Source organism: Rhinoderma darwinii, chromosome 4 (assembly GCF_050947455.1).
Source record: "Rhinoderma darwinii isolate aRhiDar2 chromosome 4, aRhiDar2.hap1, whole genome shotgun sequence".
Taxonomy (NCBI): domain Eukaryota; kingdom Metazoa; phylum Chordata; class Amphibia; order Anura; family Rhinodermatidae; genus Rhinoderma; species Rhinoderma darwinii.
In genome coordinates this window covers 207,755,129-207,774,180 of record NC_134690.1, presented here as the reverse complement: position 1 = coordinate 207,774,180, position 19,052 = coordinate 207,755,129, and the positions used below count along the sequence as shown (strand labels likewise).

General features: G+C 41.6%; 1 protein-coding gene across 1 annotated transcript; it reads left to right on the top strand.

The window, feature by feature from the left end:
* Positions 1-5,919: 5,919 nt before the first annotated feature.
* Positions 5,920-7,929, top strand: LOC142760493 (uncharacterized). The gene is made up of 2 exons (XM_075863692.1): positions 5,920-6,393; positions 7,278-7,929. The coding sequence occupies exons 1-2, from the start codon at positions 6,344-6,346 to the stop codon at positions 7,927-7,929; spliced, it is 702 nt and encodes a 233-aa protein (XP_075719807.1). The 5' UTR covers positions 5,920-6,343.
* Positions 7,930-19,052: the final 11,123 nt, after the last annotated feature.

Here is a 19,052-nt window from a genome sequence, read left to right as displayed (position 1 = left end):
GCCCGAAGAACTACACCCCAATGGTACAGGCCTTCAGACAGAATGCGCTTATGTGAATAGTTTTACGCAGCGTATCCAACCCGTGGGAACCCAGCCATAGGGTATGTTCACACACACTGTTTTCAGACGTAATTCGGGCGTTTTACGCCTCGAATTACACCTGAAAAAACGGCTCCATTATGCCTACAAACATCTGCCCATTGCTTTCAATGGGTTTTACGATGTTCTGTTCCCACAAGGTGTAATTTTACGCGTCGCTGTCAAAAGACGGCGCGTAAAAATACGCCCGCATCAAAGAAGTGCATGTCACTTTTTGGGACGTTTTTGGAGCCGTTTTTCATTGACTCCATTGAAAAACAGCTCCCATAACGTCTGTAAAATACGCTGCGAAAAACGCGAATAGTTACAAAAAAGTCTGAAAATCAGGAGCGGTTTTCACCTGAAAACAGCTCCGTAACTTCAGACGTATTTTGCTAAGCTGTGTGAACATACCCTTACACCGATGACTTAAGACTACACCCAGAAGAGACGGACCACAGGCATCGCGGAGCAGAAGAGGGAGTAGCCGCCATCGCTGAACCACCTTCGTTAGTGACGTAAGTGTTATCTCCAGCTCCATAGTGTATGCCATCCCTCTTCTGCTCTGCGATGCCGGAGTGTGATATTACATCATCGGCGCATGTGCAGTAGTGTCGATTAGAACGGTGACTGTAAAGTTTGTACTGCGTATGCGCCGATTATGAAGCAGGGCCACGCGTGCGTTTAGAGGACTACTTGGTTAGGCTTGAACTCGCCTATTACACTGCCTGGCCCCTGTCAATCAATGAATGAAGGGAGGGAAGGGGTTTTGGACTGGGGAAAGAAGACATAGCATTTTGGAGCAACGGTAACACCCTCGTTGCTCCAAAATGCTCATTTACATAAACGGAATAAAGAGATTTTCTTTGCAAAGGAGGCAAAAAAGGTCATACACGTTAGAATCAGGTTAGCCTTCTTTTTTTTACACGTCTGCTAGGATTTTGACCTTGTTTACACTGGGTGGGTTTTATTTATCAAGCAGTATTTCTGACATTCTTTACATTGCTGTTTTTTTCGTAGAACACCAAAAGCTTTGAGTTCCTGCTTTCTCTGTATCAGTTGTCATGAAAAACATCCAATTAGTTCTATGTGGTTCTGATCAAAATACTTCCTCAACTGTAGTTTTACTTTAGCCTTCAGAAGAGCACAGAAACACAGCTGAGTGTCAGTTATATGATGTCGATCTGTTTGCATATCATATAGTTGCCATTGTATGCTGAACCACCTGCCAGATCCTTTGTATGTTGTATGCATGTTTAAACAGCTGTCATATTTATTTATCATGCTTACCCTCAAGGGCACTCTTTTTTTTATTTTTTATTAATACACGTTTCTTTGTTTGGTTGCTGTTGCATGATGTCAAGCAGCAACATAATCCAAAATGCTTTTCAATTTACAGCACTGTAAAACGGTTCTTATGTCCCTTCTATATATTACACAACGCTCACTGGCCGTGAAAGTGATGGAGAATAAAATGTTAAATAATTCTGCCTATGTAAAGAACAAGCGTTAACTATTGTTCTAAAAGCAAGCGGTGCTAGAATAGGATCATGTGTAAAAAGAAATAGCCCCTACTACATTTATTTTTTACTAAATATTAAAATATAAAAACTCGAATTACTGCACCATCTGCCAATTACATATAATTTTCACCTCTATTGTGATATACACACCATTAGGGTATATTAACCCATACCATTTCCTGTCATTTTACCAGCAGAGAAAATGCCACATGTGAACATACACATACCGTTAATGGCTGGGGGGGGGGGGGGGGGGTGCCTTAACAATCTAATTCACCATCCTAAACCTCAGGAGTAGAAACCCTTCTCCATCTATATGTGTACTTTATTACTGGTGATACGCTACTCTATCGTTTTGAATAACAGGTTGATACTTATATCCCTCATTTTACTATGAGGCCAAATTCAGATGTAGGTTTGCTACTAAGTACAGTAGAGTACATTCTAAATAGGGTTTTCAAAACCACCCATACACATGTAGCGGAAAAATCCACGTGGAATTGAAGTCATGCTGCAGATTTTCAAATCTGCAGCATGTCAATTATGTTGTGGATTTGTCGTTGTCGAAAGGGGTGAAATCAGCTGGGAATCTGCAGCACAATTCACAGCAAATTGCGCATTGTTCACCTGCGGATTTTGCTGCAGACGTACCTTTAACATGACTATAGTTACCGCAATGGTTTCAAATGACCCACAGGTTGGCTCTCTTCATTTTCTTTGCATTACATGATGTTCTTACCTTCACTTTTTCACTATTTTGCATGCTGGGTTTTCTAAATCGTAACAATACTTTTTCAATAAACATTGAATCAATGGGATATGCCCAAGATATGACTACTTTGTAGACAATTTTAAACATAAAGGCCATGTATACTATTGGAAGCAATTTATCATTTTAATTAAATCAATGTGTTATGTGTTTTGAAGTAACTTTAAATTGACTTTTATTAAATATTATTTTTACAATACAGATTCTATGTATTCTGGATAGATAGAAGCTGTATCGTAAAAAAAAAGAAATGTTAATAAAAGTCAATTTGAAAGTTGCTTACAATCACATAACACATTGATTTAATAAAAAAAAGAAAACTTGCTTCCAATGGTATACATGGCCTTTAAATGTCACAGTGTCTACATTCCAATCCAAGTGTAGGGGTTTATATATTTTATTTAGGAACTCGTCCCCCATAAATGTTACAAATTCAGTTATAGACCCTCAAGGTCGATTCATTATATTGCTGGGCACAATTCATGGTGTAACCGTATGTGTAGTTAATTCCTATGCTCCTAATGATTCTCCTATTCCGGTATGTGGTGGATCAGAGCGCACAAGACCAGGGTAGGTGTACGAATAGGGTCCCAACCCAATCACGTAGCAAAGAAGGATTCGGCACACAAGTGATTTTTGCAAATCTTGAATTTTATTTTATCAATAGCTGATGCCAGAGGTTTAGGTCGTAATTTAGACCTTCCTCAGGCACTATTGGAGCAATATATATTGCAAAACAGTAAATTAGCATCATGTAAATTAATACATATCATATCATATCAATTGTATATAACATAAATAAAAGTTAAAGAAAAATTAGTGTCAAGCATAAAATAAATGGAATCGGTATCTATGGCATGTATTCAGACATTGTGCATAGAGACAGTAAATCATGGTAAGTAACGTCATAAACATATTTATAATGTAAACATTACAAAATGTAGCATATGTTTAATATAGCATATATTGTATGTACATAGAGAAAAGACATTCTAGCATAGGAAACAATGACAGGGAATTTCAGGTAGAACAGATTAATTTATTGTATATCACGGGGAAGGACAGGTTACAGTTGCAGGCATCATAGATATATCCAGTGATTAATGTTGTGGGTTATTAATGTGGTGATAAAAATGCTCGTTTATGAGTAGAGATGAGCGAACTTATGAAAAGTTCGGTTCGGCTGGTTCGCCGAATTTCACGAAAAAGTTTGATTCGGACCGAACTAGTTCTGACCGAACCTGTAATTTCCGTACGCCGAGCATGGTACTGTCCAGGGTGCTGAAAGAGTTAATGGGCTGAACTAAATCTTTCAGCGACCTTGACAGTACCATGCTCGGCGCGCGGAATATACAATTTTAATGTAATAAAAAAATTAAATAAATACGTTCATACTTACATTCCTCCTGTCCGGCCTCCAGCGATGACATTTCATCCATGTCGCCGCTGCAGCCAATCACAGGCTGTAGTGGCGGTCACGCACGTCACGTGACCGCCTCTGCAGCCAATCACAGGCTGCCACGGCCTCTGCAGCCAATCACTGGCTGCCGCGGCCTCTGCAGCCAATCACAGACTGAATGTCACCAAGGCAACGGTGACGCGTCCCTCTCTTGACATCCAGCCCAGCCTCCCTGGATGACGCGGCAGTCCATGTGACCCCTGCAGCCTGGGATTGGCCTGTGATTGGCTGCAGCCTGTGATTGGCCTGTGATTGGCTGCAGCGGTCACTTGGACTGAATCGTCATCGGAGGTCGGACTGGAGGAAGAACAGGGAGTTATCGGTAAGTAGGAACTTCTATTTTTTTTACACGTTGATGTATATTGTGATCGGAAGTCACTGTCCAGGGTGCTCAAACAGTTACTGCCGATCATTTAACTCTTTCAGCACCCTGGACAGTGACTATCTTCGCCGGGTTCGGTCAAAACGTGTTAGGCCGAACACGGTGAAGTTCGGATTCGCTGCGAACCGAACTTTTCCCGATGTTCGGACCGAAACCGGGTTCGGTTGTCCCGGTTCTCTCATCTCTAATTATGAGGAAAAAATGATGATGCAAAAAAATAGGAACAAAATTGATGTCTCAAAGGGCTACACTATTTAATAAACCCACCATTGCTAAGGATACCGTGGTCTGGATTCTGCTTGGATGGAAGCAGTATGTCACCATAATGGAAGTCAGCTCGTCTAATAAGTCAACTCCGCAGACTATCTGGCGTTTGAATGAATAGTTTCTCACTAGACCGGAAATAGGATTATTTCCATAATTCCACATCGCACGTCTCATCCGACATTGTTTGGTTAGCTCACAAACCTGTCATTCGGGGTTCTTTTATTTCTTTGTCCTCTAGATTGAAAGGAGATCGTACCAAAGCACAAAAAGATCTAGAATATAAATTGGCGAAACTGGACATTGCATATTCTAGAAACCCTTCCCGATATTTGTATAAAGCACTGAATGACACCAAAACTGCTTTGGACTCGGTACTAACACACACGGCAGAAAAAGCTCTATCATGGACGCAAGCCGCGTAGTATAAATTGGCCAACAAACCTGACAAAATGCTTGCTCGACGATTGCAGGAAAAACAAACTATTAATCATATTCACTCCCTACAAATTAGGCCGGGGATCATTACTTCTAACCCGGAGCAGATCTATGCTAAAATTATGAAATTTTACTCCAATCTATACTCCTCCCCTGATCCTGTACCAGAATCGGCATACGTGTCGTTTTTCAGTGAGTTAGGCCTCATGCACACGACCGTGTTTTTGCGTCCGCAATTCAACCGCAAATCCACGGGTAAATTGCGGACCCATTCATTTCTATGGGCCCATACACACTATCCGTGTTTTCACGGCTCTCCGCATGTCCGCACATCCGTGCCGCAGAAACTACGGACATGTCCTATTATGGGCCGCAAATGCGGTGCGGACATGCCAATAGAAGTCAATGGGCCCGTGGAAATTGCGGATACACCGCCGTGTGTCATCCGCAGTTTGCGGATTGTCCGGAAGTGTTGCTAGGCGTCGACCGGGAATGACTTCTGTCGTCGTGAAGTCTGGAGAGAGTGCATGAGAGCAGCAGAGAGCAGCAGAGAGCAGCAGAGAGCAGCATGGCTTCAATAAACGTAGAGAAACTAATCATCCTGGTCCAGCACAAGCCCTGTCTGTGGAATAAGCGGGTGGAAGATTATGCAGACAGGAATATGAAAGATCTTGCCTGGCAGGAGGTCTGCAGTGAGGTGCATCCTGAGTGGGAGAAGGCAACTAAAGTGCAAAAGAAGCGCATGGGTAAGTTTCACAACTTGATGCTGTTTCTGAGTACTCCTGTCATGTCATAATGACATGCCTGACGTTTTGATTGTTGGCAGTTGGATCACCCACCAATCGCTGAAATGAAGCTGCAGAAGTGCACGTGAGATTGTGGGGGTCTCATGGCTCTGAACAGCACCGATCAAAACGTGACATGTCACTATGAGGGTATGTTCCCACACACTAATTACGTACGTAATTCTGTGGTGTTTGAGCTCTATTACGCACGCTAAATACGCCGCAATAGCGTTGACAATACGCAATAGCGTTGACAATGCCTTTACGGCTGAAATTACGGGTGATGTTTTCTCCTGAAACCAGCAACGTCATTTCAGCCGTTACGGACGCTGTCGTGTGTGCACATGGAAAACGTGGCAAGTCTGCTGTAGTTTCTGCAACGTTGGAATTACCTGTCAAATATGCAAATGTAGGTGCAGATTTGTTGCGTAAACAACAAAAATTTGCAGCATCATTTTCAGATAATAAACAACATTTCATAATCTCTAGTAATGTACTCTTCTAAAATGTTGATCTGTGATTGGTTTATTTTATATCATAGTCGAAAACGTCAAAACACGCTGGAACACGTGCCGAGACCAATTCAAGCGTGAGATTAATGACAAGGGGAAGAGCGGAGACGGACGTCTGAAAAAAAAGCCGTACATGTACACCAAACAGCTTTCGTTTCTTCTTGATGTAATGCAGGTTGGCCCGTAAGTATTGCTTATATACTTTGATCATTGTAGTCTGGCCATGTAGCCAGTCGTGTCAGTACCGCTGTAGCAGCCGTAGCGACTGCTACGGGGACCGCGGCATGAGGGGACTCCACCATGTCCCGAGGCTCCGCTAGCAGCCGCTATGACGGCTACAGCGGGACGCAACTGAACACTACGGCTGAGCAGGGAGGTATCTCCCCGCTCTGACATTAAACAACAGACATGTATCCCCTAACCACTGAATAGGGGATACATGTGTGATCGCTGGCATTGACAGGGAGAACGGGGGACAGAAAGTACCCTGAACTTCTCCATCCCAAACCTCGTACTTTCGCCACCTCCGTCAAAATGAATGGAGCCAAAGTCGTGCTTGTGCGCATACATAACCAGCGCTCCTTTCAATTTTTTGGCAGATGTGCAGACGGCAGAACTTAAGCGAACTTTCAGTCCCCCCTTCACCCTATCGCTGCCAGCGATAAGGCATGTATTTGTAGGACACACTATAGGTGGCATTTGTCCGTGGGGCGGGGAGGTGGGCCTGTATGGCGTTAGCGGCATACAGCCCCCTCACTAGATAACGCCGTACAGTCCCCCTATAGATAACGCCATATAGTACCCCGGTAGATAATGCCATACAGTGTACAGTGTGGGGCTGTATGGCGTTATCTACAGGGGTGGGGGCAGGAAAAAAGGCACTATCTACAAGGGGGGGTGACACCCAGTGGAGGGATGGCCCCAGTTAAAACTTTGCTATGCGGCCCTGTCTTTCCTAGTTAGGGCTCTGCATGTAGTGATGCATACATAGTTTATTTGCCCAGCTGTAGACATGACGTTAAATTACTACAAAAATTCCCTAACATTATGTTTTCATTTTCAAACAGAACCAAGGATAATCTGGAGGAAGAAGAAGACTCTGATGTGACTCTAATTGAAGAGCCTGACGTAGCTTTGGGGGCTGGTAGGTCCACTTCCACTCCTGTGACAGCAGAACCAACAACAGAGGATAATCCAGTGTGTGCCGCGGACGAAGAAATTCTACCCCGAGGTAAACGTCGACGTTCTGCCAAAGGTCCAACACGTACAGAGCCAAGGCAGGAAGTCGACTTGCGCGTATTAGAGCACTTGGAGAGAAGAGCTACAGAAACGGAAGAGGGCACCTTCTGTCGCGCTCTCTCTAATATTCTTAAAAGAGTGCCAATTTCCAGACAGATAAGGTGCCAAACAGCACTAATGGAAGTCGTGGAAATATTTGCGACACATCCGGACCCACGTGCAATGCATCAGGCCATCGAGTTTCATCGACGGGGTTGTGATGCAAGCACCTACAACTCTGTCCCTCCAGCACCTGCAGCAACCGCGCAAGGCATCCAGCATCCGTCATATGTAGACTCAATGCCGCTATTCAGTCACGATCGTTCAGTTTATGGCATGCCAGGACCTTCTCAGCAACAGTATGGGCAAATGCAGCAGGGGGAGGCAGTTCCACGACCACATCATGAACCTGCACCTTCGCAATCATTTTACAATTTATAATTTAGTTATATAACATAGTTTTGGTAATGTTTGTTGACACTATTTTATGCAAGAAATAAAATACGTTTCTAGTTAAATTATGTGTTTGTCTTTATTATTATTGAAAAACATAATGAGGTATTGGTCTGCATTTCTGCCAAATGAAAATAATCGTTTTTTTTTTTTTTAATCAAGAATAAAAAAAAAAAAAACAGAAATACATTAGCTCGCAACCCGCGTCAAGGGTCCTCATTCTCTTGCGAGTCCCTACTCTACCTACTACTGCAACTTTAACTACTAACATTTGTAACATAAACCGGAAATACAACAGTCCCTCTCACATTTTAATTTGGCAGACAAAGCACATCCCTTTGCCAAGGAACTGCTCCCTCAGGTGATACAAAATAGTCTGTATACAAATTACGGGCTGCCAGTCCAGACACTCCAGGTCTTCTATGTGGTGTGTAGTCCAAAGGGATGTAATTAGTAGAGAAATGGTTCAGCTCTGCGTCCACTGCCGACTCATGAATCCTCAGAAAATTGTGGAGGACAACACAGGCTTGGATAACCTTTGTCACATTTTCAGGATTCAACTGAATGGAGCTCTGGAACACACGCCACTTGCTGCTTAGAATTCCGAAGGCGCACTCCACATACCGTCTTGCACGTGTAAGGCGGTAGTTAAAAATGCGCCTCTGTTCATCTAAGCCACGCCTAGGGAATGGACGCATCAGGTGAGGGGACAGTCCGAAACCTTCATCACCCACAATGACAAAGGGTGCTGGTGGTCCTGTAGATCCTGGAAGCTGTCTAGGTTCCGGAAGGTCGAGCTGGTTAGATGCTAGCCGTTCACCCATTCTGGAAGCCCTGAAGATGCCAGCATCCGCAGAGCTTCCATAGGCCCCAATATCGACAATTATAAACCGATAGTCACTGTCAGCCAAGGCCAACAGCACCACCGAGAAAAACTGCTTATAATTAAAATATTGAGACCCTGAGTGAGCAGGCTTTTTTACGCGGATGTGCTTACCATCCAGCGCACCAACACAGTTGGGAAACTGTGCTGATTGGAAGAAGCCATCGGCAATCCGAATCCAGTCCTCTGGCTTGGGCTTTGGCATAACTGCTGCTCGAAGTTGCTGCCAGATGACTTCGCAGGTAAGCTTGACAATCTTGGAAATAGTGGAGCACCCCAGCAGAAACTGGAAATGTAGGGAGGCAAAGGAGTTGCCGGTAGCAAGAAATCTGTAAAAAAAACCAAAAACATATATATCAAAATATGCACAGACAGGAAAAATATCTGCAGCACGGTGGCAAGGCGTCAATATGAACAGGGGACAACTATACTAATATTGTTTGCAGGGTAGAGACATGTCGTAGAAGGGGATTTAGGTTTTCTTACCTCAGAGTGACGATCAGGCGTTCCTCTGGAGAAATGCAACGTCTCATGGTGGTGTCCTGGAAGATCAGTCCAGGACGAAGGTCCGCCAGCAGACGATCAAAACTTTGAACGGACATACGGCAGTAGCTGAGGAACTTGTCCGGGTGCTGCCGCAGGTCAGAGTACAGCATGTTGAAATGCCCCTTCCTAAGCCGTTGTGAGATAATGGGGTGAACCCAATATCTCCTCCTCCTCCTCGGTTCTTCGTCCAGCATTGGTGGTTGCTGTCCAAATCGCCTGGAGAGGAGCCAGTGCAGGAGTACATCATCCACATCATCAGAAGACATGTTCGCAGTGAGTAAAACTGTCAAAAACCACAGCTATATCAGCAGCGCAATCTCACTGAACTCGCACAAAGCAAAGATCAGGGAAAATGCAGCAGGAAATGGCTCCAGAGCGATCATGTGACCTTAAAGGGGGTTTGACCAAGCTTTTGGCATCCTCTTTCAAAGTCCCTTTTTTTTTTTCATCCGCATTTTTGCGGATTACATACGGATGAACTGCGGACTACATACGGATGAACTGCGGATGACATTCCACGGAACACGGTCCTGGAATTTGCGGACCAGAATAACACCACGGTCGTGTGCATGAGGCCTTACGACCCTAGTATAACAGTTTTAGATAGAGAAGGACTGAATGCGGATATCATGGAGGACGAGTTATCAGATGCTATCAAATATCTTAAATTGGGGAAAGCTCCGGGACCAGATGGCTATTCAGCTAAATACTATAAGAAAATTGCCCCACAACTGCTACCCCATCTACTGCCATTCCTTAATACCATTATGTCTGGTAAATGCCTGGTCCCATTTCCCTGCTCAATTTAGCCTATAAACTTTTTACTTCTATTTTAGCATCCCGACTAAATAAATTGCTCCCTAGTTTGGTGGATAGGGATCAGGTTGGTTTTATACCAGGCAGACAGGCAGCGGATAGTGTTTGGAAAATCTTGAATGTGATCCACTATGCGAGAAGAACCACTACTCCCATTATAGCGCTCGCCCTTGACATAGAGAAGGCGTTTGATAGTCTATCTTGGCCTTACCTCCTACACACTTTAAATGCCATGGGCATCAGGAGTTCGTTCCATTCCGTGGTCACTGCCCTCTATTCTTCCCCTACCACTACTTTAAAAATTCCTTATCGCCATCCTAGACCTGTTAAAATATTTAGGGGAACACAACAGGGGTGTCCCCTCTCTCCTGCCTTGTTTGCATTAGTAGTGGAGCCTTTAGCTATAGCTATAAGGGACAATGTTAATATTTCGGGCATGGAAATCGGCGGGAAACAATATAAGTTAAATCTTTTTGCTGACGACTTATTGCTGACTCTTAGTTAACCTTTACTCTCATTACCTAATCTAACTAGCCTTTTGGATCAGTTTGGTTGCATATCAGGTCTGAAAATAGATCGCACTAAGTCGGAAATAATGTTTAGCAATATCTCTGCTGTGACCCAAAAATTGGTGAATCTGAACTGTGGATTTAAGCACTGTGTGACTTATATTACTTAAATAGAGATTAAGTTAACGATGTCCTTACAATCTCTATATAAGGTCAATTCCCCACCAATGTTGTCTTCCCTTAAGAGACTGAGAAAAATGGGATTCGCCGTTTCTGTTATGGATTGGCTCCATACATTGCATCAAAATGGTCACTTTACCAAGATTGTTCTATTTATTTAGAACTCTACCTATCCCGGTCCCTAAACAGGATATTGACTCTCTTCAAAAATCAATCTTTAGGTTTATATGGCGTTATAAATTTCCACGTATCTCAAGGTCTGTCATGTATCTACACAAAACGAATGGTGGTTTCTCTGTACCTCATTTATTTAAATATTCATATATCAAGCTGCTAGACTCTCTCAATTAGCGAGTGTCATGTCGGGAGCTCTTGCACCTCTCTGGACTAGTCTTGAAGCCCATTTAGTATCCCCCTTGATGTGGCCCCCGTTAATTTGGACCTCTGCTCTATATCCTGACAATTTCAGACATGTATTTCCATTTTCCTACTTTGACCTGGTGTTATGGTGGAGCGTTAGATTTAAGTTCGCTTTACAGGGTAGGCCTTCCTTGCTAACGCCTATATTTTATAATCCTGAATATCCCCCAGCTTTAAACCCACACTCTTTTAGATGGTGGTTAGATAATAAACTCTTCCCTGTGAGAAACTTTATCCTAATTATTTCAATGTTACGTTCCACCCGCCATTTACTGAATTTTTCCGTGCTCAACAGATTCTGCATTTTTTTTTAAAAAATGACCCCCACCTCACCTAAATTAGACTTAGCGCCTATGGAATCCCTATGTCTTTTTAGAGCTAACTTACCAGAATCATTGTCTTTTCTTTATTCTATTTTAAACTGTCCACCTACTGGAGGCAAATTGCCATTCATGGTCAAATTGGAGGAAGAGCTAGGGTTATCACTTGATCATGATCAATGGGGTTTTATTACTTGAGTTTATATGATACCGACCAGAATACACACTATGTATCCTGATATTCCTGACACATGCTTTAGAGGATGTGTGGACCCCGGCACTCATCTGCACACGTGGTGGACTTGTCAAAAAGTCAAATGCTTTTGGAGATTGATTATAACACTTGCTAATTCAGTGATGAATACACACATAGAACTAACCCCTGAGGTTTGCTTACTAGGGGTTAAACCAGACGGTCCTTCTTACTCCATCTTTAAATTGCATCAATTCCTTATGATGTCCGCTCATATACATGTTGCTCAAAATTGGAGAAGGCCGTCACTTTCAATTACAGCAGTGAAAAATCGTATGAATAAAATTTTGGTTTACGAAAATTTTAAAGCCGTTAGACAAGATACTGTAGCTCAATTTGATAAGATTTGGTCCCCATGGCTGCAAACTATGGCGGTCCCAAACCTTTCTTATTATTTAGCAATATGATGTTCTCTATTTGTGGTGAGGGAGTGCTCGGGTCCCTATCTTTGTTCTTTGCTTTGCCTATTATCAAGATTTTGTGGTTTGGACTATACCAAAGATATTTCTATATCCACCCACGCTTAGTATTTAGGCATATGTTTTTTTCTCTGCATGCTTCTTATTCCACGGACACCATGTTCATACTGTTTAATTTTATCTCGTTCTTTGAAATAATATACCCTGCTGGATATAGTTTATTTGACTTCCTGCATGAAGTCTCGACTTATTATCTACATATGTAAACTGCCAATTTTATATCCGAATTTTGTTGTAATTCAATAAATTACTTTGAAACAAATGTCAGTGTCCTTTCAAAGCAGACTAGAATATTGATTTATCATTAATTCATTAATGTCAGTGTCTTCTTTGAGGTATATCTAGACTACCATCGTGTGAAGCACCTTTACTGCACAAAGGTGACTAATTTGACTAATATGACTACATCTAAAACCAATTGGCTGTTTCAGTGAATAGTTTGTGTGTGTGTGTGTGTGTGTGTATGTATATATATACACTACCGTTCAAAAGTTTAGGGTCACTTAGAAATTTCCTTATTTTTTAAAGAAAAGCACAGTTTTTTTCAATGAAGCTAACATTAAATTAATCAGAAATACACTCTATACATTGTTAATGTGTTAAATGACTATTCTAGCTGCAAACGTCTGTTTTTTAATGCAATATCTACATAGGTGTTGTGATATCCTGGGGACCACTTAGCTCATGGGATCGCCATCTCCCAGGTGAGATGGTTGGCACACATAGAAAGTTCACTCCAACTCCTTGAGTAAAAGGTTTAAACCAGCCGCAGCTAGCTTTATTGTCAACGTCTACAGTGAAGATGCAACTCCGGGATGCTGGCCTTCAGGGCAGAGTGGCAAAGAAAAAGCCATATCTGAGACTGGCTAATAAAAGGAAAAGATTAATATTGGCAAAAGCACACAGACATTGGACAGAGGAAGATTGGAAAAAAGTGTTATGGACAGACGAACCGAAGTTTGAGGTGTTTGGATCACACAGAAGAACATTTGTGAGACACAGAACAACTGAAAAGATGCTGGAAGAGTGCCTGACGCCATCTGTCAAGCATGGTGGAGGTAATGTGATGGTCTGGGGTTGCTTTGGTGCTGGTAAAGTGGGAGATTTGTACAAGGTAAAAGGGCTTTTGAATAAGGAAGGCTATGACTCCATTTTGCAATGCCATTCCATACCCTGTGGACAGCGCTTAATTGGAGCCAATTTCATCCTACAACAGGACAATGACCCAAAGCACACCTCCAAATTATACAAGAACTATTTAGAGAAGAAGCAGGCAGCTGGTATTCTATCTGTAATGGAGTGGCCAGCGCAGTCACCAGATCTCAACCCCATAGAGCTGTTGTGGGAGCAGCTTGACCGTATGGTACGCAAGAAGTGCCCATCAAGCCAATCCAACTTGTGGGAGGGGCTTCTGGAAGCATGGGGTGAAATTTCTCCCAATTACCTTAGCAAATTAACAGCTAGAATGCCAAAGGTCTGCAATGCTGTATTGCTGCAAATGGAGCATTCTTTGACAAAGCAAAGTTTGATGGAGAAAATTATTATTTAAAATAAAAATCATTATTTCTAACCTTGTCAATGTCTTGGCTATATTTTCTAGTCATTTTGCAACTCATTTGATAAATATATGTGTGAGTTTTCATGGAAAACACAAAATTGTCTGGGTGACCCCAAACTTTTGAACGGTAGTGTATATATACATATATATATACTGTGAAAAAGTTTTAGGCAAGTTTTAGGCAATTGTGGAAAACTTCTGCAAAGTAAGAATGCTTTTAAAAATAGAAGTGTTAATAGTTTTTTTTTATCAATTAACAAAATGCAAAGTGAATTTACAGAGGAGAAATTTGAATCGTATCAATATTTGGTGTGACTAACCTTTGCCTTCAAAACAGCATCAATTCTTCTAGGTAAACTTGCAGAAAATCATGGATTTTTTAGGATTATAGTCAGGTGTATGATTAACCAGTTATACCAAACAGGTGATAATGATCATCATTATCATATGTAGGTTGAAACACAGTCATTGACTGTAAGAGAAACAGCTGTGTAATAGGCTTAAAATTGCGCGAGGAACAGCCAAACTCTGCTACAAAGGTGAGGTTGTGGAAGACAGTTTCATGTCACAGGTCCATCATGGCAAGACTGAGCACAGAAACAAGACACAAGGTATTTATACTGCATCAGCAAGGTCTCCCCCAGGCAAAGATTTCAAAGTGGACTGAGTTTTCAAGACGTGCTGTTCAAGCTCTTTTGAAGAACACAAATAAACGGGCAATGTTGAGGACCGTAGACTCAGTGGTCGGCCAAGGAGATTTAGTGCAGAAGATCAAAGTTACATCATGCTTACTTTCCTTCGGAATCGGAAAATGTCCATCAGTGCCATCAGCACATTGTGTCATTGTCTTTGACTGCATTCTGCCTACCACTACAGAGCTAATTCCCACAAAATAAATATATATATATATATATATATATATATATATATATATATATATATATATATATATATATATATATATATATATATATATATATACAATCCAAGGGCAAAGAAACACAGCACTCCACACATCAAGGAAATCAGGCCATGTGCTCGTCACCAGGGGATGAATCAATTCCCCTTCTTTTTAGATAGATACCAGCATAGAACGTAGTAACGGCACCAGGACTTCAAGACGGATGAAAAACAGGGTGGATTTATTCACCTCAAGGAATAACAGCAACGTTTCGGTTCAACAGGAACCTTTCTCAAGCCATCACAAACTAACAATGGTGTCAAGCATAAATAGGGGGAGCATACATTATACAGCAATCAAGCTAATAACAGTACAATTCCCATTAAATTCATGTGAATAAAAGTTTCACAACACAATTAACACAGTGTTGCACAAGTGTATATCTTTTATCTGTAAAACGCCAAACATAGGCAATGTGTCAAATATAACAGTAGTGTACATACGCCATAAAAAGCGACAATAAGGGCAATTAGGATGATTGGGAAGGAGGCAGGGGCCAATTATAATTAAGTGAGGATCAATAGACTTACAGTTAGTAGTCCAATAGTAGTGTCCACATAGCCAGCGTGTACAGTCCGCGCGCTTCAACTGCGCATGCTCCAAGATGGCGTCCACACCGGATGTTCAATCCGGTGGAACGCATAAAACAGAGCGGTCGTGACTGCGTAAGTGCGGAAACGGAACTTGCGTTCCAATCTCACTGCGCAGGCGCCAGTCTCGAGACAAGTCAAGGTATTTATAGAAATAACATAGACATATAATTTTAGCGATAGGGCTGGATCCAAAAGTTTAGATAGGAAATGAATGCAACCTCCACCGAAAACGATGGATTTTGCAGCCTAATGCCCATATTCCACATAACAAAACCGTCTATCCAAAACCCCATACATTATGAAACCTCAGATTTTAAGAACGATCAAATGCAAAGACCATATAATGTGACTATGGTCACTTTGGGAGCAATTAAGAGGACTCATGACATTACAAAACATCCTAAATAGAGATGTGAAGTGTCCCACAAAAAGGGGACAATCATATTCCACACATATGCGCCACATATATTAATTATACAAAAATTAGTCTACAATTTGATTGTTCAAATGGAGAATGAAATTGAGGTTATGGATAAACTTTAATTAAATCTGGGCTGTAGTTCAATGTTACAAAAAAGGCAAAACAAACAATTTGTCACTGTATCGCTATGGTCTATGTGGGACAATACATAAAAGGCATCAAGTTGAACAATTCAAATGAAGAATCAACGATCCCCACGCAAAAAGCCTCTGCTACCTTCCATCATCCTTCACAGTGCTTGTAAGAAAATTGAGTATCTGAAAGTGAAAGAATGAACAAACAGTTATTCCTAAATATACAAAGGATATACAAATAGTTAAAAAATCACATATAAATACAGAGTCAAAATAAGACTCCACAAATTTTTATATACATGTACCACAAACTACACCAAAGAGACCAGAGACCGTACAGAAAAATCCCCCCAGGTTCCCGGGCAAGTTACCCCCCAATACATTAGATGTGTGGGCCATAAGGATATTCTATATTTAGGCCCTTTGGGGACATGGTCTCTAACCTATAAATCCACTCCAGCTCTTTTCTTTTGAGGACCAACCCCCTATCACCCCCACGCCTCAACTGAGGCACAGAATCAATGATTCTGAATCTCAATTGCGACACCGTGTGATTTTTTTAAACAAAATGTCTCGAAACCTATATCTCATCTGTAAAAGATCAGATGGATATATTGAAGAGTAAACAGTGTAGTCAGTTGGTTCAAAGGAATCTGACGCGTGCCGAAAATCTGGCTCTCAAAGAACTGATGGATAATGGTGATTTGACCATTAAACCTGCAGATAAGGGGGGTGCCATAGTTGTTATGGATACCTCCCTTTATCTGCATGAGATGGCTAAACAGCTTAATGACACTGATGTATATGCTGGGTTGTCAGGTGATCCCAAATTCACGTATTTACGTGAACTGGAGACTCTGATTACTAGTGCATTTAAGAGTAAAATTATTGATAGAAATCTATGTGAATTTTTACAAGTTAAATTTCCTGTTACTCCTGTTTTCTATCTCCTACCTAAAATACACAAGGACTCCACTCGGCCCCCTGGACGCCCTATTGTATAAGGGAGCGATTATTTATTTGTCCCGGCAGCCATGTTTATTGATAAAATTCTCAGGCAGTTTGCCATTGGTGCAGACTCCCACATCAGGGACACCTCGGACTTCCTGGTCAGAATTCAGGATCTTTTGATCCCTGACCAGTCGGTCTTGGTTACCCTTGATGTGGGGAGTCTTTACACCTCAATTGCCCACCAGGAGGGCATTGATGCCTCACTTTCTTATATAGAAAGTTCAGGCTTTTCTGAGGACAAAATTGGATTTATTAGATCGCTATTGGAATTTATCCTTACAAAAAATTATTTTTATTTGCAGAAAAGAGGGACGGCTATGGGGTTGAATATGGCCCCCACTTACGCAAATATTTTTATGCGTCGGATGGAGGAGGACCTTATCTATGTGTCCCACCACTTCAGTCAGGTACTGCGGTGGTGGCGATACATAGATGATGTCTTCTTCATCTGGACACTCGGATTTCTATTAGCGGTAATAAGCAAACTTCTGATCTGTTTTCTAAGAAAACGGACAGAAACAACCTCTTACACTATACCAGTGGACATCCGAGGACTATGTTGAGATCTCTACCCTATAGCCAACTGATTAGAGTCAAGAGGGTGGTAAGTCAGGAGGACAGACTATCCCCATGACTTGATCAGATGTGCAAAAAAATTTCTGATCGGGGCTACCCAAGTTATGTTTTAGAGTCGAACAGACGAAAGGTTGATTTATTGGATAGACACGATCTTTTAGGTGGGAAATTGACTAAAGAAAAGAAAGTCCGGGTACCCTTCATCTCGACTTTCTCCACAATAAGTTCACAAGTCGGTGAAATTTTGCGGAGGGATTGGAAATTTCTCAGTAGAGCCTTCCCAAATATAGCTGAATTCCAGGACAGACCCATGATGGCATATAGAAGAGGCAAATCAATTAAAAATATGGTTGTCAAAGCGGATATCGGGTCTAGTCGTAGGAGTCAGATGTTCTTGGTACCTCCCAAAAATGGCTGCTACCCCTGTCTGGGATGCAATATATGTGATAGTATGATTAAGGGTGGTTCTTTTAATCATCCTTAAACGGGTAAATTAATACAGATTAAAGGCTTCTTTACATGTCAATCTTCCTTTGTGATTTACCTTCTAAGCTGTCCTTGTGGTTTACACTATGTTGGTGAAACTACAACGGAATTGCGCCTCAGGTTGAGAAACCATAAATCAAATATCAAAACAAAGAGGCAGGATTTGCCAATTTCGAGACATTTTGTTGAAAAATATCACACGGTGTCGCAATTGAGATTCAGAATCATTGATTCTGTGCCTCAGTTGAGACGTGGGGGTGATAGGGGGTTGGTCCTCAAAAGAAAAGAGCTGGAGTGGATTTATAGGTTAGAGACCATGTCCCCAAAGGGCCTAAATATAGAATATCCTTATGGCCCACACATCTAATGTATTGGGGGGTAACTTGCCCGGGAACCTGGGGGGATTTTTCTGTACGGTCTCTGTTCTCTTTGGGGTAGTTTGTGGTACATGTATATAAAAATTCGTGGAGCCTTATTTTGACTCTGTGATTTTTTAACTATTTGTATATCCTTTGTATATTTAGGAATAACTGTTTGTTCATTCTTTCACTTTCAGATACTCAATTTTCTTACAAGCACTGTGAAGGATGATGGAAGGTAGCAGAGGCTTTTTGCGTGGGGATCGTTGAGTCTTCATTTGAATTGTTCAACTTGATGCCTTTTATGTATTGTCCCACATAGACCATAGCGATACAGTGACAAATTGTTTGTTTTGCCTTTTTTGTAACATTGAACTACAGCCCAGATTTAATTAAAGTTTATCCATAACCTCAATTTCATTCTCCATTTGAACGATCAAATTGTAGACTAATTTTTGTATATTTAATATATGTGTCACATTATATGGTCTTTGCATTTGATCGTTCTTAAAATCTGAGGTTTCATAATGTATGGGGTTTTGGATAGACGGTTTTGTTATGTGGAATATGGGCATTAGGCTGCAAAATCCATCGTTTTCGGTGGAG

Bases quoted from the DNA above. Each gene is read 5' to 3' on its own strand.
- LOC142760493 (XM_075863692.1), top strand. From the start codon at position 6,344: ATGTACACCAAACAGCTTTCGTTTCTTCTTGATGTAATGCAGGTTGGC. The intron at 6,394-7,277 runs GTAAGTATTGCT...ATTTTCAAACAG, and splicing joins GATGTAATGCAGGTTGGCCC to AACCAAGGATAATCTGGAGG.